Source organism: Zingiber officinale, chromosome 6B (genome assembly GCF_018446385.1).
Source record: "Zingiber officinale cultivar Zhangliang chromosome 6B, Zo_v1.1, whole genome shotgun sequence".
In the NCBI taxonomy this organism is placed as follows: Eukaryota; Viridiplantae; Streptophyta; class Magnoliopsida; order Zingiberales; family Zingiberaceae; genus Zingiber; species Zingiber officinale.
Genome location: NC_055996.1, coordinates 82,090,722 through 82,111,775, shown reverse-complemented (window position 1 = coordinate 82,111,775; position 21,054 = coordinate 82,090,722). Strand labels below are relative to the sequence as shown.

Sequence of the window (21,054 nt, the reverse complement as noted above, 5' to 3'; positions counted from 1 at the left end):
GTAAGTACACAACGGAAAAGACGTACACAACGGAAAAGACGTAAAGAAATAAAGAAGAAAACACGAACACAAGTGATTTTACTTGGTTTGGAGCCATCGACGACTCGTACTCCAAGACTCAGGTCCTTTAGGTCTATCGATGAGTAATTGACTAAATCCTCTTCCGGAACCGCCGGTAGAGTGAACAAATACAAAGAACGAAATATGAAAGTATAATAGTCCTACACTTTATTTTTGCAAATATGTAAAGTAAATACAAATATAAAACTAGTTACCAACACTTGAAGTTGTAGAGTCTGAATGGGCTCGTGTATCAGTGTCAGTCTGCCAGCAGTGGTCGGATGTCTTCGGAGCAGTTGCGCAGCTAGAAAGCATAGTTGAAGCAGCAAAAGAGTCGTTGAAACTCGTAAATAAATTGTGTTTAAGCTGCAGGTCGAGCCCACCTTTTATAGCCCCATCTGGGTGCCTGGGTTCCTCCTAGGTGCCTGGAGTATTCTGACATGACATGTTCTCGTCAAAACTTCATCTGAGAAGTTTATCCATGTCCGGGTGCCCAAACCACCTCCGGGCGCTTGGACTGCTGACATGGGTTGGCCAGTCCGGGCGCCTGGAGCAACTCCGGGCGCCTGGACCACCCGGGTGCTTGCGGTGCCGCCCAATTGCTGCTTTAATGACTCAGACCCGGGTGCCTAGAGCAACCCTGGGCGCTTGGACATTCGAGCGCTTGAAAAAGCTCTGGGAGCCTAGAGCACTTTTTCTAATCTTTTTGCAGCTTTGGCTCCCTGTAAAACACGTTAGTCTAAACAATAAAAATTACCTTACAAAACAAAGTTAGCACATTAAAAAATGATCAATTTATAACTTAGATCCTGTTTGTCCAAGACCAATATCTAGTCAACGTCTAAATTTAGGGATCCAAAAAGGATCTAAACTAGACCTGCACCTAAAGTCTCTAATTGGAACTCGTCCTCACTAGAACACTCTCCTCCAGTGATTTACCTTACTTATCATGCAGAATATCTTAACTCCCTTACGATCCACTAAGTCTTCCTATCAGTTGTCAGCTCCCCAAACACAATTGAACTTCGGCCAGCTGTCAGGTCCCACGAACCCAGCTAAACTTCTCGTCAGATATCAAGTCACTCCTTAACCTATCTAGACTTCTACGCCAACTTCAGGTCCTCCAAGCCTAGTTAGATTTCAGCCTGGTATCTGACTCGTCAAGTTCTGCACACTTGGTAGAAAGGTTAGATAACACATCACCTAACTTTAATCCATTTGTCATTTATCAAAACTTAGATTTGACCATTGATGTCTATTGCACTACTAGAAAGAGGGAGCAACGCATAAGGTAGAGACCGCGAGAGAGGAGATCGGCAAGAGGCCCTCTTTTCTCTCGTCCAAGCCACAGCCTAAAGGGGGATTTATAGTGAATTGACCAAACTACTCTTCCCTCCTTCTCCCTAATCCTTCTAGGGCCCACCTATATATATGATTATTACCCTACACACCCATTTGATGAGCAACGCATGGGTGACTTAGAGTCATTCTGGGCACCCCGAGTGGCCAAAATCAACTCGGGTGTGTAGGGCATATATATATGTGTATGTGTGTGTGTGATCGGAAGTGATTCGGACACTCCAAAGTGAATGCACTCGGGGTGCTCAGATCACTTCCGAGTAGAGCTATCAGACGGGTTGACCCGTCGCGAGGCGAGCTGACCATTTGACGGGGCAAAGTGGGTCGACCCGTCATCTTAACAGGTTGGAAAATCTCCAACTCAACCCAACCCAACCCAACTTAAGACGGGTTGCAAGTTTGGCAGACGGCCAACTCGCGGGTCCACCAAAAAATAAAATAAAATTAAAAAAAGTCTACAGTGGCTTGGGTTGGCCCACAGGTTGCTCATTCAGTTAAGAAAAAATAATCATTAAGTAAAATAAATTTAACACCTGTTACTTAGGAAAAATGCAAGTTAAGAAAGTTTACCATTAAGATTATAAATCAATCTAATAATCCTAATTACATCAATGCATTGTAAAAGAGTAGCCATTATACTCATAGCTCTGATTAACATGAGAGAAGCGCTAAGTGATCCCAACGACTATTCAAGATACATAAGTGACTGTTTTAGTATTTTCTCAACCCGTGGATCAATCTAAGCTTACCACAAGTCGACCCGTGTGAGTCGTGAGTCCAGACGGATTGACCACCTCGATCTATTTTTAAATAGATTAATAAAAATTCAACCTAATTAATTTAAATTTTTTAACAGGATAAACCAACCCAATGAATCGAATTTAAACTGACAGTTCTACTTTTGAACATCCATATATGTATATATATTCATTAGAGATTTTTTCTAGCGAAATTTCTCCGTCCCATGGCGATCCAACCAATTTAGCATAACAGAATCCAGATGGAGTTTGACTTATCCCTTCGTAAGAGGCAAATCAGGACGTGTCAAGCCCCCATTGGACACCCTAGATCCTTCAACGCATCGCTGCAGATAACGCTGCCAGGACTTGAGAGGTCTTCAGCGGCTCCTCCTCGTGTTATCTCACCACACTGCACTGTCTCCTTGACCGACACTTCTTCCTAATGGCGAGCTCCACCGGCTTCAGCTTGGCGTCCGCCGCCTCAAGATTCGCGCCCGCCTCCGGTCTCCCCTCCGCCAGCAACTCACCCTTCCGCACCCTCACCTTCTCCAAGCCCAGCAGGAAGCTGGTGGTCCGAGCTGAGGATGAGTCGGCGCCGCCGCCGCCTCCTCCTCCTCCGGCCGAAGGCGGAGCTCCCAAAGCTGCCGCCAAGCAGCCGCCGCCGCCGCCTCCACCAATTGGCCCCAAAAGAGGCGCAGAGGTATAATACAACTTGCAATCGTTTAAAAGCACTCGATCGTTTCGGCTCTCTGTTCCTCGCTAATCACTTGGTAATGTCAGGTGAAGATACTCCGGAAAGAATCCTACTGGTACAAGGGAGTTGGATCAGTAGTGACCGTGGACCAGGTACGTAGATGACTAATAGTTGTTGTTTCTTTTTTTCACCGTGGCAGAAATTTAATTAATACCAGTTCATGTTCAGGATCCCAAGACTCGCTATCCTGTCGTGGTTCGATTCACCAAGGTTAACTACGCAGGCGTCTCCACCAACAACTATGCTTTGGATGAGATCCAAGAACTGTGATCACTGTTTGATTAATTCTTGATGTATTTTGTAACCAGGGAACAGAATCATCAGTTGGTATCAAGTTTGTATGATATATATTTATAACTTTATGCTAATTCCCAAGTTTGTGCCAGTAAAAGTATTCAATTTTCAATGTTTTTCTAAAGCTGGAGAACAAACGGCTCAGTCAATTGCAGAAGTAATTCCCACGACTAGAGAACTTAGCGAATTCTACAAGTTTTACGAATACTTTAAGTAGCTTCAAATATGAGAATGGAAGAGAGGTCAGAGTTTAGGTGCGATTCCGAACACTAATTTCACATAAAAGATTTAGAATGTCGATGACTAAATTGAGATATTTAGAATTCTCGAGACGTAAAAGTAAAATTTGTCCTTTCTCTGGGGAAAGGACAAAAAAGAAAAGGTTGAGGTTTCTTTGGGGCAACAGCGGAAGCGAATTTTTAAGAGCAGGAGCCGCACAGCGGTCGCCTGTATCCGCCGCAGAACGCAATGGCTCATTTTTCTCTGGAGGTAGCGGCGACCGCCTCATCGAGCAAGTTAATGCACAAATCCACGGAAGAGGAATTCCTTTATGTGCACTAGTAGGGCTATTTAAGGGCCTTCTTCGCGGAGATGGAGAGGAAAAGTGCACTTTTCAGCTCCGGATTGGCACCTTCAGGTTCTCTATTGCGCTTCACATTCTTTGTATAAGTGCAAAAGTTGGCCAAAAATTTTCTTTTCTTTTCTTCTACTTTTCATGGATTAAAGATCAGTAATGTGTTTCTTGCATCTTCATGGCTGACTAGATGCCCTGATCAGTTTTCCATCCGTTGCCATCAGTTGAATTTGATTGCCCCAAATTAAACTTAGTATGCTCTTGGATAAAAAGTTTTATGCATATGCAACATACTTCATTGTTTCTTTCTTCGCCAAGAAATTAATGTTTGACATCACTACATCCCCATTGCTTAAATTCAGTCTACTAAGTTGTGTCAGAAATGAATGGATCCACATTGCCTGTTCTTGAGTTCCAATTTTCTCAGGTTTAATTCTTGAGTTCATCGTCACTTTAGTTGTCCACTTTTGCAAACTGAAAGCTCACTGAGACTTTGAGGTCACTATGATAGCTTATTAGCAAGTTATGTGGCACTCAGGTTTTCTAAACCAATTCTCAAATCAATGCTTTTTTAACTTACAATAAATCTTCCTCCTTTGTGTTCTCAGATGGAATCTGTTGGAAATATTGTAGAGGAAATTGATAGAAGTTGTGGAGATGAGCAAAGGCTAGAGGGCCCAAGTATAAATCAAAAGAGTGATATATATTCGACTAAAAGGAAGCAATCTTTGGAAGCTCGATATGTTTATGGGTGTATATTCTTGATAACAAACATATTGGCTTGGTTATTTCGTGACTATGGCCATAAACTTCCCCATCGTTTACTTTGTAAGTTGCAAATGGTTCGTCATAAGTTTATCAACCAATTTGGGGCTCTTTTCCATAACATCAGTATTATCTTAGAACAATTCTTACTTTGTCCCTACTAAATAGCTAGTAGGGATTACAACTTCGATTGAATGCAGAACCTTAAATTCAGAAGGCGCATATTAAAAATAATAATCCAACTATGCAAGACTTATAGCAAAGAATACATAATTTAAACTTCTTAGCAATCTAGCTGATACTTGACCAAGTCGATGGAACATTCTATTTAACAAGGGTTCTCTCATCAAATTTGTGATGTAACTAAAGAGAACTTAAAGGTAATAATCACTCTTATGCTTGTAGTCATGCCTTTGCATATGATCTATACTTTTTATATGTGCAGCTAAAAGGGTATGTGGAGCTGAAGGAAAAAACTGTGTTGATGCTGGAGGAGTTCTTCGATTGAGCTTGGGATGTTTTGTATCCTTCCCTGTCAAAATACAATAATTCCATAATTCTTCAAGAAATACACCAAAAAATGAATTATTGATATTGATATTGATTTCTTTGTAGTTAACAAATATGAGATTTCTATACATGTGTGTGTATTAAAAAAAAACTATTCTATCGCAAACTTTGGTGACATATTACGGTGATTAATCTTATCATGTTTAAAAAATCAGATATTTTTCTCATTCATGGGTGTCGCTACTTGGGGTGTTCACAAGTTGCAAGAAGTTCGGAATCAATGGCATTCTAGTTGGTGGGCATCAAAATGTTTGATTTATCTTTTGTCAATAATGGGCCCGTTCATCATCTCAGAAAACATTATCCAATTATATGGTAATGCAAATTAGGTATTAAACATTTTATACTTGGTGTGAATTTTACTCCAATCCATGTAGCAAGAGCTTAGCTAACTTAGTTAAGTCATTAAGTTTTCTTTCTTCTTCCATTCTAATAAGCTATAGTAGATAGATGATCCATTGAAAGCATTTTGACAGTATGAATATATCTGGAATGTATGCTTTCATTTCTTTGCAAATTGTTGGAAGAGTAGATGAATGAGGGAAACAAAATGAAGTGATTATACTTGTTATTTTGCAGGTGAAATTGCTCGTATTGGTGCAGGGTAATATTCTAATTCTTTAAATACAGTCTTCATACAATTAAGATCTCTTAATGGCAAACCTTTTGTTTGTGCAATATTAAACATGTCTTCCTATTGCAATTCTCCTTTGTCTATTTTTTTTTGTTTTATTGATGTTGTAATTGTATTAATTCATTTGAAAGTTGATTATCCTCTCTAGTCCACAATTAAAGGTGATAAATATATTCCATTCCTATGGAATTATAGTAGCACATTTTCCCTTACAAATCGAACATATATTTTTGGTTTCTTATCTTACAAATAAGAAATAAATGCCAAATTGGTCCTGAGACAAAATAAGAAAGGTTGAGCTAGTAGTCGTGTTCTCCTTAGGCTACAGGGAAAATTTGATTGGGCTATTAGGAAGCAACACCTTGGTATAATTAAATGTATTATGTAGATATGAAGGCTCGATAAATGTGTGAAGTTATAAAAAGGAGGAAAAAGAAAAAGACACCTCAAATTATACAAATCATCAAAAGGATATTTTTTACAAAATAAAAAATAAAAAAGGTGCCCCATTAGAAATTTTATTCCCAAAATACTCCTTATCCAATAGTGTTATAACGGCTACTAGTAGCTACTACAACATGTAGAAGCTATTAGGTAGCTGCTACAACGTGGTTTAAGGTTTAAGATTTAACTACAACTATTTTAAAGTGATTTTGATGAAATTTAAAAAAAATTGACCAAGCTGATAAAGAGAATTTTGATATGATAGTGATTTGTGTGTAATAATTTTGATTAAAGTGAATAGTTGATTTTCACGTTATAACAGCTATGAATAGCTATTACACAACTGTAGTTAAACCCAAAATTCTAAAATCTTGAACTGTAAAAATTTTAAATTCTGAATACTATTATATCAAAATACTCTTTACAACTTGCTTAAAATCATTTAAATTGCATCAAAATTACTCTAAATTAATCAAAATTATTTTAAAGTAATTGTAATAGCTACTTAGTAGCTTCTACACATTATAACAATATTGGAAGTAAATAACAACATTATAATACTTACTTGGTAACTTTTACACATTATAACAGCTATCAGTAGCTATTATAACACCGTTGGATAAGGGGCATTTTAAGAATAAAATGTTGGATGGAGCGCGCTTTTTTTTTTGAACTCCAAAAATTGATAGGAGAGAAAATAATTTGAGATAGTATAAACATATTCAAGGATAACCAAAAGATTTTAGTTAAAAGTGTTGACTGAACTAGCGTGGAAGATTTCAAGGTAAATTACTTAATATATTTCAATATTGTTATTCGTATAGCCTTTAAAAGCTCAATGAAGGGATAAAATTCACTTGATCCCAAATAGTGGGGGCAAATACCGTTTGATGATGATCATATGAATAAATGATTACGAACGACCGATATCATCATTCTAATTTTTTGCTTTATTTTTAATCCTTACAAATATGTGAGGATTATCACACTCAAAAGTATTAAGAAGGGTGAGAACACATTTCCTGGATGTTATGGAGACATCTGAGAGAGCTGTGCAACAAAAATCTCATGTTGTTTTCTTGGACTTGCGTCGATATTCATTGAGAGTTATGCAATACAAATCTCATCTGAGAGTAGTTGATTAAAATGACTATTTGATGAACTTGGTGTTTCTGTGGAGTTCTCTTTAAACCGCAGTGCTTATAATGTTACTCTGGTGCTTATTCGTATTCACTTTTTCATGAGAAATATGTTGTCACCTCTTGAAAGCATTTCTCCTCAAAGCGTGAATGTACAGGATATTTCTTCTTTTACAACTCATTAGTATGATTCACTTCCTTTCATGGTGTGACAGTCAGTGGATATCAGATTTGCAGCCAAACAAATGGTATGTGGCTTTTTAAGAAAAGGATATTAATGCATTCATGTTATATGCATTCTATTACAATTAGTGTTTCATTCTTTCTGATGTTTGGATGTTCTGCATTAGATTGATCACATTTTCTTTTTCTTGTATTCTTTTTCAGTGGCTTGTTTGGACTGTTCTTGTCCACTGTCTTCTACACTGCTTCATTCTTTGGAATAATTATGATGTACTATGTGTATGCACTGGACTCAACTTGTATTATCAACATATTCATCATCACATGGACAACTGGATTGGTTACAGTTATAATGATCGTATCGCTTCATTCTAAGGTATGCACTACTAGACTACTGTAAATTCCTGTTTTACCTATGCCACTGGCTACTTAACACTAAAAAGAAAAAATTCTGCATTTTGATTCAAGATGTGCAACTACCGTATGTAATGTACTATCTATCTATTTTGTTTCCTCTTCGTATAATTCCTCTTCAACCAATGTGACTTGATTCTTTTTGGATTATTTAATAGGTTAATGCAGGGCTTTTATCTTCTGCAATCATGGGTTCATACATTGTTTTCCTTTGCTGGTCTGCAATTCATAGGTATAGTACGATAAAAATTCTATCAACTTGTTTCTAATTTTGTAGAATGTGTAAATTAGGTTCTTGTCGAGTTTTATAAAAGGTAACTTTGTGCTTGAGCATAATTAAACCAGATAATTACATCACTACAATTTGGAGGGGCGATTAGTAGATGTTTAATAAAAGCTATCTTCACCGTTTGAGCAATTCAATTGCCATAGTGTTAAAGTTGATTGATCAACTCCCTACAATCTCGTGGTGACCCAATTCCGTCGCTGTGCACCAAATCTATCTTCAATGGCAAACCATGAACTAGCACTCCTATAGTGTATACCTTATGAACATGAGTTATTGTTTTCCAATGGTTGACTCTTGTAGGTTCCAAACTATCTTTATTACTAGGAGATATTTTGTTAGTAAGGGGATCCTCAATGTGTTAATATGGTAGAACAATATTTCAAACATCTCTTATCTCATGGGTATGATGCCTGTTCATCGAGTTTCGATCAGCTTTGGGTCCTTTGTTTGTTTGTTTGTGTCAAGTTCAGAGCAATGTGGATGCTTGTAGATCAAGTTTGGTATGAATCAGGTTCATGGCTATTTACCTGATTTTCTTGAGTCTTCTGCTGCAACCCGACTCAATAGTACTGATTTCATTTGCAAGATAACCGCAATTGTATTGCATGTTTCTTGCAGTGAACCTGCTATGGAGAAATGTAACAAAAGAAAGAGAACGGACAGAGATGACATGATGACTATACTTGTAAGATTTACTATCACTACTTGTATCGTTTTATCTTAACATGCGACTGCAGTTACCAGATTTTGCTGGCTTAAAAAAAGCACCTCACTAGTATTGTCTTGTTTTGTAATTGCCAATATGTCAACCATTCATCATCTAGTTCTCTTAGCATGAAGTAATGAAGAAGAAGCATCTTGATTGAGAATGTTAACTTCTGGTGCTTTTGATCTAGAGTTTCTTTATTGCTATTGGTGCAATCGTAATGGCAACCTTTTCAACTGGGACAGATTCAAACTCTTTTCAGGTAAACAACAATTACATTTTAATTGTATGCACTTCTATATTCTTGGAAGTGAAAATTGTAATGTATGATTACAGCCACAGTTATTGTTTCTTACCTACAGTTAAAAAAAAATGAGGTTCAATCTGCAGATGATGCACCTTATAACTATGCAACATTCCACTTCATATTCTCAATAGGATCTATGTACTTTGCAATGTTGTTCATTAACTGGCAACTAAACCAACCAACCAAAAAGTAAGGTTCATTCACATCCTTTTCAGTTTGTTTACAACTTGGGCACTCAAAGTGTAATCTATATTGTCTCTATTACCACTTAAATTGGTTCCATGACTTCACCAGATGGAGCATAGACGTTGGCTGGGTTAGTACATGGATTAAAATTGCCAATGAATGCCTTGCTGCCAGCATATACTGTAAGTGGCATAGTCCTCATTTGTCATTTTCATGTACAAGAAAGTTTAGAATCAAGTCTCCAAATTTAACCAAAAATATAAGCTTCAAGACATGTAATGCTGAAAATTTAGGAACTATATGACAAGTGTTATGATTCTTCAAGTTGATGCATCTTCACAGCAAAAATCCACTTTTACTCTTGTTATTAGGCAAATCCTATGAGTGTTAGGAACATCATGAATATGCTACTGCTTATTTAGATTTTTCAGAAACTTGCTCAAAGCGAAACATATATGTATCCCCTAATCTAAATTCTTCATCAAGACCAAGCAGCCTTCCAAAACTTCCAAGCACATAGACTCGCATGAGAATATGGTACCGTTACAAATTAAATTGAAACTGGCATTCATGTATCTATAATCTATTGTTCAGCAAAAAGCTCATCTAACTATTCTTTATTCACCACAACCTCCAATTACAATAACACGTTCAGCAACTTCACAGCTTCTTGTTGCTCCCACTAGTTTTTTCTTTCTTGTTATTGGATAATCCACAATAGTCTGAAGTTCTATTTCTATCTTTCTGTAACCGAGTTTTATTTCGGTTGTGATCACAGTGTGGAAACTGATGTACCCTCTCATTATGAAGGGAACAGCCATAAGTCATGAAGAATTTGTGCAGAATGCAAACAATTCAGTATGATGTGCAACTTCCTGTGCAATAAGCCAATTTGATGACTTGTGTAAGCCATGGTGAAGGGATAGGGATTGGTCCAAGGGTTACACAAAGCAATCTAATTCATTAAAAAATATTTGATGAATTGTGTGACACGCCAGGTGATAAGAGTAACTCAATTTGAACTTTCTCGATATTTGAAAATTATAAATGCACCCTGAAAGAAGCCTTGCTGAGAAAAAGAAATGGCGTGATATTACTTGAGTCTCAAGACAAACTCATTAATTGGATGTAATCTATATGATTTTGATTTTGATTTTTTTGGAATACATACTTTAATAATGAATTTTAAATGATGTCCTTGTAGTTTATGATGAGTCATTGAATCGCATTTATAAATAATGATTGATTCTATATTGTCTCTGTTCAAGTGCTTAGGCGGTATTTTGGGGAAATGAAATATTTTATAAATTGAGATTCGGGAAGGTGGTGAAGGAATAATTCTTATATTTGATTTAAAAATCTATTACAAGTACTAATTTCCATAGAATTACTCGTCTTTATTGCTGTTTTTTATACCAGTTCAATAAACATCCAAACATTCTTACTTTATCTGACCAAATTAATAAAAAGGTTTAGTAAGTCAAGCAAGACAAAAACGTCGAAGAAGCAATAAGTTAAACTGGTCAAGCTAATAAACTGACTGAACTGATTGAACTAACGAACCAACAAAGCCAACTAGACCAACAGAATCAATCGAGTTGATGGATTAAGCTAGACGAATTCATTGGGTGAGTAGGCTAGGTAGACCAGATTGAGATGTCCAAGCAAATTAGCATGAGAATCGGAGGTGGGATATGCGAGTAAATTGAAATAAATAGGGCATGGAAGCAAAGCAGTTTACATGGGCTGAATGTTCCCAAAAAAAGCTGACCAACGTAGAGAACCGAGCAAACTTACGAGCAATCGAACCAGAAGGGTTCCGGCAAGGTGAGCGGACTAAGCAGGTTGAAGAAGTCAAGGTAAACTAGCCAAGCAAATTGAATATATCAATCAAGTTGATGAAATACTATATATAAAAATACTTCAATATGGTATACATATCTCTTTGCTGAATCCATCTTAGTTATCTGATTTCCTCCAAATTCTATTACAGGAACCAAACTCACCATAGAAGCTTAAGCTGTTTTTTTTTTTCGTGAGTTAACATCACAAACAAATAGTAAACAAGAGGACACAGGCTATTGTCACGAATTACACGGACAATTGATAGAGATGACAGTTGAAAACATTATAACAGCAGAACTAAACTGAAATTAACCCTTATGTGGAAAAATCAACGATCGAAAATCCATATCGTTGGTAAAACAGTAGTAAATTCAACATAATGTGCTACTTCAAGACAACAGACAGTAATAAATGACTATATCAAAATTTAGGAAAATTTGGCTTAATGACACAGTCAACTAAATAAAACTAGATTCACAGACGTAAAAAGTGGCACCTTGGTAGAGAATACATATGAGTTTTTTTCTTCTTATGATGCTCCTCGTTAGGTGTTGTGCTTCTGCAATTAGCAACAGATGCACAGTCGGAGACATGAACAATAAAAGCAATGAGCAAGCAGTGTGCTTGGAGGTGAAGGTTAGGATGTGCTTACTTGCATTGGGAGATACAACTTCAGCTCGGGTGGAAGCTCTTCCTCTGAGTAGAGTCGGTCAGAGAAATAAATTCTTCTGAGACGGCAGTTTGCATGGACCTGCACTCTCAGAGTCTCCACATAATTAGTGCCATATGCCCTTCTCGTTAAATCAGTAAGGTTTAGTTGAATGTTGTTCCATCCATCTTCCAGTGAAATAGGCATGGTGCAGATAAATGGCTTCACTCGGGTAACAGACTGCAAGCAGAGTAAATATACATGAATATCTTATTTCTTTCTAAGAAAAATTCTGTCACCACAGCTTCATTCCATCGGTGGTTATATAATTTTTTTTTGTCTCTTCCTCCTTTTATATTAACATTATCCAATTATTCCAATTATCATATTTTATAGGAAAATAAATGAGTAAAAGAACAGGGAAAAAAAAGAAAGCTACACACCTGAAAATTTGAAGCTCTGAAACGGCGACGAACATTCTTATCATCCAAAATCTGTATCTCGAAAGAGAAATACTTTTTTAAATTCTTTACGATCATGACCAGAAAAGATAACTTGATGCCAAGAGTCGCGTTAGGATCAGCTGGGCATGTAATATAAGTTGACTGCACATTTGAGCCAATTATTTCAAGAACATTTGATTGGATATCTTCATCCTGTAGTCGTCTCACCTGTCCATTGACAACTGCAAAAAAATTCTCAGATTTCAATTAGCTTAGTCACTACTAAAAACCCAAAATTGTCTAATAAATTATATTCATACAATACGCCGACTCCTTAAGACTCAAATCTTGATTATCCCATCTGTAGGATGTGAGGTTTTAATAAAAAGCATTCATTCCTGTGAACATATTGCACTAACTTTGAGGCACTCAATTTGCTAAAGAAGAGATATCTGTCATGTTTCAAATGGAGAAGGGAAAGCATTGTTGTATGAATTTAAGTTCTAGCTATAACAAAAAAAAATAATAAAAATCACACAAGTGAAGGGTAGCATAGAGTGCTTGTGAAAGAAGCCAAAAGCCAGGCATTAAGAGGGAATTGAAAAGAAATTAGTATGGACTTCCTATACTAAGTTACTAACAATTAAGGTATTCAGTTTTGATACTAACAGGTTAAAGTATTAGATATCTTTGCAAGTCGTTCAAATCTGAACAGTGAGGGAGAGCATTTGGTTGAAAGTATGCAAGTCTAGGTGACAGGATGGCTCATGAATTCACGGTGCCCAATCAGAAAGAAAACAGGACTTCTCGTGCTCTTGGTTTGAGGGGAGGACATGGGCAAGGTGTTGATTATAGCCTCCCCCTCCCTCATGGTACCAAAATCTCTCATTTCTTCCTTTGCTCGTGATGTTGATCACTTCCTCTTCAAATCAAATTCAATGATTTCTTCCTCTAGATTTATCGTAACCTCTTTTGCAAACTAGAAATCCACCTGCTTGTCTCCATCTACCCAGGATTTTAAAAAGATGTCTGGGCTGCACATGTGGCTGACAAGCCAGAGATGGAAGGAGACAAGCAGATGGACTTCTACATATAACATAGCAGCCACATATGACAATATTGATCTTGCATATGTGGCAGCTATGTAAACTTGAGATTCAATGCATTGAAAATAAACTTGAACCTGAAATATCTAGTAAAGATATAACTGGCATACAGTTTCTTTTGCATCACATAGATTTCACAAGCATCATTGTTAATTTATCCCTTCACAACAAAGAGAAAAACGTCTTTACCTTCTTTGTCCCATATCTGCAGAGGTTTGGTCCTGTTTAAAGATTCATAGATAGTAACTTCATGTCAGCCAACTTGCAACTAAATATTATAGAAAGGGATTTAAAAAAATAAAAGTAAAATTACCCAAGGCTGTAGAGAATGGATAAGAAACCAGACTGGAATGTGTTCTTGAACATATTGAGGATGGAGTGAATGTCAACTAGAAAACAATTACCAAAGAACAATATCATTAAAAATTTCAATATTAAGTTTAATAGTCACAAAAACATCATCATAATGGGAGCAGATTGTTGCTACAAAAAATTAAGTTTCGAGATATTGCCTATTTATTATTTCTGTTAAGACTTTTCATAGTCCGTGAAGAATATTGTTTGGTTCAGAGGAAACAGGAAATTAACATTACAGTAACATCACTGACAATTTTCTTTCACATGTTCACAACTTTTTCTAGAAACATATAAGACAACAAAACTTAAATCAAACAACATTACCAAAAAGCATGACCAGTTTAAAACAAAAACAAATTAGATTCTGAATAGTCAAATCTCAAACTTCCTAAAAAGAAACAAGAGAGATGAAGCAAGTTCGATCAGGCATTACTTGTTCAATCATAAGAGCATAAGATGCAGTAAAATCCAAAATCATAATATCTTCTTGATTTCTTTCCCTAAATCTAAAGCCATATACACTTTTATATTTCTCAGAAACTCACTCTCCTTATATGTTCATCTAAATTCATAAAAGTATAATTTTTTCAATCATAAGCATGTAAGCATGAGCTCATAATTTCATAAAGTTTTTTTCTGAAAATCTCTTCTTATTTTATGTTTAAATCCTCACTGAGGACTTACAAAATTTAGTATCTTATTTCCTAAATTTAACTTTATTACTACAATTTTATCTCAAACTCTCTCAACTTCAACAACTCTATCCTTGTATCTTTTTTTACATCTACGATAATTTTTATATTTCTTTTAAATATACCATATTCAAAGCTTGTCTTACTTATTTCCCTATTCCGTTCTCTAACCTATTTTTTCCTACAAGTATATTGTTTTTATTCTTCTCCAAACAATCACAACTATAAATTCTAGTATTTTTTTTAGTAGAGGCGTTCCTATTTCTCAAGATGCTAACTTAATCTTGTAATCACAAACTAACTTCTTTACCCGCAGTGGTTCACAACAATGTCAGAACCTCTAGCCCATGTAAGCAATGATGTGTCGATGGGTCGCAGCATCCTTCTAGCCCACTCTTTACATATTGCAGTACATGGATTATGGAGGCTAATACCATAATGAGTGACAACCTAAGATTTTAACACTATTTTTCATTAATTGTCGAGGTCTAACGCAACCCCCCTCACCTCCAGACATGGGATCGACACTGTTTATTTTATATGTCAATGAAAAATTCTGAACTAATAAAAACCTGCCAAAAACTTTTGTATCTCGCATAGAAGAGTGAAAACGAGCCATCAAACTCATATCTAAATACTAAATAGTCGATACATAAAAGCAACCCTAAAGAGGAGCTGCTCTGTTCAGCGTAAATAAGAATGAAATCATAAAACTACCGCCGAATTTTTAAAGAGCAGGAAACAGCTTACGTTTGCAAACAGCACGGATTACTAGGCAAAGAGGTCCAAATTCTCCGTTGCTTCCCCAATTCCTTCACCTGGGTGCTGCGCAACCGAGACCGGCGGAGGAGAAGAACAGGATGATGCGGCGTGGCTACGGAAGAGGCGCTCGTCAATATTCACTGAAACCTTGTGGCAAGGGAGGGCGCCGGCGCCCTCTTAGTTTTCGAGGTGGAGGCCGGAGCGGAGGGCACGAGCGGCGGCTGTCGATCGAAAGGGGCACGAACGAAAACGCAGGAAAGTAATCGGTTCGACCCAAAATCGGTTTGTTTAACAGTCGGCTTGTTTTGTTTTTTTTTAAACTTAAGACCGGTTCAAATCAGGTTTTTGTTTTTTTAGCCTGGTTCGTTCGATTCAAGTTTGGTTCCTTGGGCCAGATATTTTTTGAATTTGAGTTTGATTTAAATTTGACTCCATAAGGAGGCAATGCACATCTGTGGCGCACGGTCGAGTGTTCGTTCATTCTATATACAGGCAAATTCAATGTCATCGTGAATGTGATACTCAATTGGAAACAATATTATTCTACAGCCTTTGTGACAACTTAACCACCACCTCAATTCTTCGTTATCCTCTATGATCACGTTTGAATATTCCTCCCCCAAAGTTTTACAAGCACGTACGAGCTAAGAGAATCGTCACAAACAGTTCGAAAGGACAACAAAAACACAAACAATTCAAATGGATCCATCGCATTTGCTTCGGCTTGCACGCATGAGCCAGCCTCCTTTTCTCTTGCTAGCTCGTTCGTTCTCAGTCAAGCATATGATTGTATCATCAATGCACAGGCGCATGGATCGGAAATAAAGTGATTGAAGTTGAGAGAACAGTCGATGGCTACTTATCTGCAAACATCCCCTTCAGTTGTTAGGGATGCAACATCATGAATCGCCATCTAATTATGAGAATTAGTACACCACATGTGACCTTTTTAGCCTAGTTTTGGATCTTTGTATGCCCAGGGCTAGTGACCATTCATACCTTTTTACATGATCATTGGCAGCCTACTGGTCTATGTTATGATACGTCCCGATCATATATAACTTGCATCATGGCAATGAAAAGAGGACTTCATGGATTTTCTTTCATCAATTTATTGAATCACATACTCAATGTTTTTGGAAATAGTTTCTTGTAAAAAGTAAAATAAGATTGTGTATAATGGATCCTTCCCTAGAATCCCGTATAACAGGAACTTCGTGCACCGAACTATTTTTTTTATATACAATGTTTTTGGAATATCCCGCATACTCAATTTTTATATTTATGAGATCGTATAGTCATTTTCTATTATGCCCTTGCTTTATGAATAGTCGATTGAGTTCATGGATCGATTTCTACATTTACTATTCTCGATTATCCGTAATTCGTCAATTGGTTGTTTGGACCATTACACAGCATCCAAAGATCTCAAAGTTTTATTATCAATGAGTTTTAATGGCATTAGGAACATTGGAATCCTTTCAAATAAAAATCATTACACTTTTAGGAGTCTTTAAGTATAATTATGCAGTTGGATCTGAATTTTACCATCTAAATTGAGAAATATAAATTTTAAAAATTTTCACAAGGTAATTTGGCACAAAACTCATTAAAAGGCCTAGGCCTATCATATTTATTCATCAATACAACAAAGGGTTCCTGTGACTCCTTTGGTTTAGATCATATCAAGATTTTAAAACTTTAAACATTATAGAATTATCAACGATTTTTCCTGAAACCTCACTAAAGGCCTTAGGAACTACAAAATCGTTTAATACTAAACCTATTACACTTCTTAGAGCCTCCATAGTATAATCATGCCCTCATACTTGGATTCCATATTTAACTTATATTGAGATATGTGAGTTTTTAAAATTTTCATATTTTTAAGATAATTTGATACAAACTTATTAAAGGGCATAGATTAGTCATACTTACTCACCAAAGGGACCATAGGACTCTTGATTTTTAAATTCTAAACATATAGAGCTATTAATGAGTTTTGACTAAAACTCACTCATGACTTTAGGAACCTTAAAATCACTTCACAACAAGACTATTATATTTTTGGGAGTCTTCTGAGTATTACTATATCATCAAATCTAAATTCCACAACTTTAGATAGAGAGATATGAGTTTTTAAAATCTTCATGATTTTAAGATAATTTGATATAAACTTATTAAACGGTTTAGGCATGTCATACTTACTCATTAACATTACTAAAGAGTTCTTAAGACTCTTTTGGTTCAAACCATTTTAAGATTTTGAAATTCTGAACACATGATAGGGTCATTAACAATTTTGGCCAAAACTCGTTGATGGCCTTAAAACTTTAGAATCGTTTTATACTAAGATCATTACATTCTTAGGGGCCTCCTGAGTGTAGTCATGCTCTCAAACCTATATTTCACTGTCTAAATTGAGAGATATGGATTTTTAAATCTTCATGACCTTAAAATAATTTGGTATAAGCTCATTAAAGAGTCTAGGCATGTCATAATTACTCACAAATATCACCAAAGGATATTCCTAGACTTCCCCTGGTTGAGATTATGTCAAGATTTTGAAATTCTAAATATTATAAGGTGTCATCAACGAGTTTTGGTCAAAACTCATTGATGATTTTAGGAGTCTCAAAATCATTTCAAATTAAGACCATCACACTCTTGGCAGTCTCTTTAGTGTAACCATACACTCATACTTGAATTCCACAGCCTAAATTGAGAACTTAAATCAAACCAAATTGTCTTGAGGTTATGAAGATTTAAAAAATCTGTATCTATCAATGTGAGTTGTGGAATCCAGATTTGAGGGCATAGTTATATTCAATAGGCTCTTGGGAGTGTAATGATCTTGGTTTGAAATAATTTTAAAATTTCTAATATCATCAGTAAATTTTGATCAAAATACGATAGTTATGTCATGCTTAAAATTTTAAAATCTTGAAGGTGTCATTTGGTGATGTTGGTAAGTATTACAAACATAAGTTCTTTAACGGGCTTATGCTAAATTATCTTAAGATTATAAAGATTTTAAAAACTCATATTTTTCAATTTAGACCCTAGAATCCAAATTTGAGTGCATAATTACACTCAGGAGGTCTATAGGAATATAATAATTTTGATTTAAAATTATTCTAATATTTCTAAGACTATTAATAATTTTTTTCACTTCAAACCAATCTCATTATATTTTTAATATCATTGAGTGTAATACAAATCGCTTTGCCAAACATTTTGACAAACTGAACTTAACTGATTCGATTAATTTTTTTATAAGGCAGAATAAATCATAAGAATTTATTCAGCTTTAATCGAATCCCCTTTCTAGATAAAAGCACGAAATAGTCCGTATGAAATAATCCGACCGGAATAATATCTGTACAAACTCTCCCCGAGTATTAACTCGGCTACAACCGCACGGGCAACTGATTTCATTTTTTGAAAATTGAAGAAATGGCTCAGTAACTAGGATTTTGCATTAACTTTTCAAGCAATTAACTCCTATTCTACTGAAGACATCTTCGAATCCAGGATTTTAACGTATCTTTTAAGATCCTCTGCCATCTTTTAAGCTCGGTGCCCAGGATTTCAACGACAGTAATTTCTCTTTGAATAGACGACACAAAGGTGTTGTATTTATGCATCAAAACTTGGTCCTTGTGTCTGTACAAGCACACGGTACACCTACTCCCTGTAGTATGGAAGATGCATATATGCCATATCTGATGACTTCAGAACGGGGAGAAGCATGATCTCCTCTTTCCCAGCTTTGTCTCTTCTTGCCATGCCATGCCAATGTCGTCGGCGATCCTCACTGCGTCTGAAGCAACGCCGGAGAGCCCTCTCCTTGTGAACCCAACTGCGTACACCCCACGAGTACCCTTCCATCCGTTGGGGAAAGCACTCGTCGGCATCCCGTCCTTGCTGAAGAAATCACAGCCCTGCACCGGAATTTAGTGGATCAGCTTCTTTCGATTCAGTGTCTGCAACACGAGGCAAAGATTAGTTCGTCGGAATGAGCACCTGAAGCCATTGTGGAACGTTGCTGCGGTATCCCGTGGCCAAGATCACGGCATCGGCGTCGAGGATTTGGCCGTTCACGAGCTCCGCTTTCCCCGGAGAGAATCTCTTGATTCCCGGAACTACCTTGATCTCGCCGGACTTTATTTTGGCCAGTGCGCCGGTGTCCAGCACCGGCGTCCTCCCGTGCGTGTTCTTGAGCTCGAGCGGACCGGCGGAAGGCCGCTTCAAGCCGAATTTGGCGACGTTTCCCAGCACCGCCCGTGCCAGCACCAGCAGAACCTTATCCGCCACCCGCAGCGGCAGCCACTTCAGCAGCAGAACGGCGAGCTCGAACGTCGATTTCCCCATCACTTCCCGCGGCAGCACATGAACCTGCAGTGTTGGCAAGGTTCGATTTTGTTAGCGCAGATCGAATAAAAATTCGATTTTGCGGTGGAGGATGATCGATCGGATCGGAGCACGCACCGAGTCGCGCACTACCATGGATGGCGAGGCATTATGGTCGCAGAGGTCGAGGGAGATCTCCATGCCGGAGTTTCCGCAGCCGACGACGATCACGCGCTTACCCCGGTAGCGCTCGCCGGACTTGTAGTCGCAGACATGAGTCACGTCGCGGCCGAACTCATCGAGTAGCCCCTCCAGCTCGGGCACCACCTTCTCCGCGTTCTCGCCGGTAGCCACCACCAGCCACCGCCCAATATACTCCACCACCTCAGAGCCCGCAACGACGGCGGTGACCCGCCACAGTCCGGCGGCGTCGTCGTACTTGGCGGAGCGCACGGAGTGGTCGAAGCGGGGGCTGATGGCGAAGCGGGCAGCGTAGGACTCCAAGTACTCGACGAATTGGTCCTTGGAAGGGTACTCCGGGTAGCAATCAGGGAAGGGGAGGTCGGGGAGCTGGCAGAACTGCTTGGGAAGGTGGAGCTTGAGGCGGTCGTAGGTGCGGCGCTGCCAGAGGGAGGAAATGCAGTCGGCACGCTCGAGGATGACGAACGGCACCCCTCGCTGGCACAGGCCTGCGGCCACGGCCAGCCCGGACGGCCCCGCCCCGACGATGATCGGGCCGTTCACCAGCGTGCATGGCCGCGACAAGAAGTCGTCGTATTGGTTGCAGTGTTCCATTAAGTTTTGCGCCATATACTCTGTTTTTTTCGACGTCTTCCTTCCTCCGGCGGGAATGGAGACCAGAATTGACTTGGAGAAGAGGAAGGAGGAGGAGTTAATGAGGAAAGGGAATTAGGGGAGATGAAGAAGAGAATTGAGGCAAACGGAGAATGGTGAGGAATGAGAGGGTCAGGGAAATGGTATAAATAGGCCCTGACAAGTCTTTCTCAAATTATGAGTACGGTGAACATGGACCATTTATTTATTTGTTTATTATTATTTTACAATAGGTTTTTACCATCTCAAATTTATTCATTAATTAATCAAAAACTAATATAAATTTGATATCACAATTACATCATAACTTTTAACTCAGACTCAAAATCAAATTCTATCAAAAGTTACATGTCTAGAATTCAAAAATCTTCAATTGTTAAAGTATCCATAACGTCGCGTTAAAGCTGCATTATAATGACACTGTAACTTTAACGCGGCGCTGCAGATGACCGTGTTAATGTTCATCGCTTGAACACGTTCAGAACATTGAACGCGTTCAAGCCTGCATGGAGTGGGTCAAGGTTGGCCCACCTCATATAATATATATATAATGTTAAAAGGGATGTGGGTGAAATAAGGATGTTGTTATAATGAG

General features: G+C 37.7%; 4 protein-coding genes across 7 annotated transcripts; 2 read left to right on the top strand and 2 right to left on the bottom strand.

Annotated features, from left to right (window-relative positions):
• The first annotated feature begins 2,547 nt into the window (after positions 1-2,547).
• Positions 2,548-3,319, top strand: LOC121992860 (photosystem I reaction center subunit IV, chloroplastic-like). Its single transcript, XM_042547465.1, has 3 exons — positions 2,548-2,859; positions 2,940-3,005; positions 3,082-3,319. Exons 1-3 carry the CDS (start codon positions 2,602-2,604, stop codon positions 3,181-3,183), a joined length of 426 nt encoding a protein of 141 aa, XP_042403399.1. The 5' UTR covers positions 2,548-2,601; the 3' UTR covers positions 3,184-3,319.
• A 259-nt stretch (positions 3,320-3,578) lies between these two features.
• Positions 3,579-10,632, top strand: LOC121992858 (probable serine incorporator). Of its 4 annotated transcripts, none has more exons than XM_042547462.1 (13): positions 3,579-3,844; positions 4,390-4,609; positions 4,992-5,068; positions 5,272-5,431; positions 5,696-5,720; positions 7,549-7,581; positions 7,721-7,892; positions 8,089-8,162; positions 8,838-8,904; positions 9,116-9,187; positions 9,288-9,421; positions 9,527-9,600; positions 10,197-10,632. In XM_042547462.1, exons 2-13 carry the CDS (start codon positions 4,390-4,392, stop codon positions 10,280-10,282), a joined length of 1,194 nt encoding a protein of 397 aa, XP_042403396.1. In that variant the 5' UTR covers positions 3,579-3,844; the 3' UTR covers positions 10,283-10,632. The 4 variants fall into 4 exon arrangements, 3 of the variants coding, with proteins under 3 accessions (XP_042403396.1, XP_042403395.1, XP_042403397.1); XM_042547461.1 differs by having other exon boundaries at positions 3,584-3,844; positions 7,492-7,581; XR_006115007.1 differs by lacking the exon at positions 10,197-10,632 and having other exon boundaries at positions 3,581-3,844; positions 7,492-7,581; positions 9,316-9,421.
• Positions 10,633-11,561: 929 nt separating this feature from the next.
• Positions 11,562-15,552, bottom strand: LOC121992859 (cilia- and flagella-associated protein 20-like). The gene is made up of 6 exons (XM_042547464.1): positions 15,261-15,552; positions 13,775-13,850; positions 13,651-13,682; positions 12,356-12,597; positions 11,916-12,152; positions 11,562-11,822 (listed from the first exon to the last, which is right to left on the bottom strand). Exons 2-6 carry the CDS (start codon positions 13,825-13,827, stop codon positions 11,808-11,810), a joined length of 579 nt encoding a protein of 192 aa, XP_042403398.1. The 5' UTR covers positions 13,828-13,850; positions 15,261-15,552; the 3' UTR covers positions 11,562-11,807.
• Positions 15,553-18,835: 3,283 nt separating this feature from the next.
• On the bottom strand, positions 18,836-20,517 carry LOC121990350 (probable indole-3-pyruvate monooxygenase YUCCA5). The gene is made up of 3 exons (XM_042544495.1): positions 19,764-20,517; positions 19,299-19,670; positions 18,836-19,216 (listed from the first exon to the last, which is right to left on the bottom strand). Exons 1-3 carry the CDS (start codon positions 20,433-20,435, stop codon positions 19,007-19,009), a joined length of 1,254 nt encoding a protein of 417 aa, XP_042400429.1. The 5' UTR covers positions 20,436-20,517; the 3' UTR covers positions 18,836-19,006.
• Between the last annotated feature and the right edge of the window lie 537 nt (positions 20,518-21,054).

Excerpts from the sequence above, each read along its gene's own strand:
- LOC121992858 (XM_042547461.1), top strand. The coding sequence starts at position 4,390 with ATGGAATCTGTTGGAAATATTGTAGAGGAAATTGATAGAAGTTGTGGA. Across the intron at positions 7,582-7,720 it reads GATTTGCAGCCAAACAAATG|TGGCTTGTTTGGACTGTTCT; the intron begins GTATGTGGCTTT and ends ATTCTTTTTCAG. Across the intron at positions 7,893-8,088 it reads TCGTATCGCTTCATTCTAAG|GTTAATGCAGGGCTTTTATC; the intron begins GTATGCACTACT and ends ATTATTTAATAG.
- LOC121990350 (XM_042544495.1), bottom strand. The coding sequence starts at position 20,435 with ATGGCGCAAAACTTAATGGAACACTGCAACCAATACGACGACTTCTTG. Across the intron at positions 19,671-19,763 it reads CCATGGTAGTGCGCGACTCG|GTTCATGTGCTGCCGCGGGA; the intron begins GTGCGTGCTCCG and ends CCAACACTGCAG. Across the intron at positions 19,217-19,298 it reads ACGTTCCACAATGGCTTCAG|GGCTGTGATTTCTTCAGCAA; the intron begins GTGCTCATTCCG and ends ATTCCGGTGCAG.
- LOC121992859 (XM_042547464.1), bottom strand. The coding sequence starts at position 13,827 with ATGTTCAAGAACACATTCCAGTCTGGTTTCTTATCCATTCTCTACAGC. Across the intron at positions 13,683-13,774 it reads TCCATTCTCTACAGCCTTGG|GACCAAACCTCTGCAGATAT; the intron begins GTAATTTTACTT and ends ATCTTTAAACAG. Across the intron at positions 12,598-13,650 it reads GCAGATATGGGACAAAGAAG|TTGTCAATGGACAGGTGAGA; the intron begins GTAAAGACGTTT and ends ATTTTTTTGCAG.
- LOC121992860 (XM_042547465.1), top strand. The coding sequence starts at position 2,602 with ATGGCGAGCTCCACCGGCTTCAGCTTGGCGTCCGCCGCCTCAAGATTC. Across the intron at positions 2,860-2,939 it reads GCCCCAAAAGAGGCGCAGAG|GTGAAGATACTCCGGAAAGA; the intron begins GTATAATACAAC and ends TGGTAATGTCAG. Across the intron at positions 3,006-3,081 it reads CAGTAGTGACCGTGGACCAG|GATCCCAAGACTCGCTATCC; the intron begins GTACGTAGATGA and ends GTTCATGTTCAG.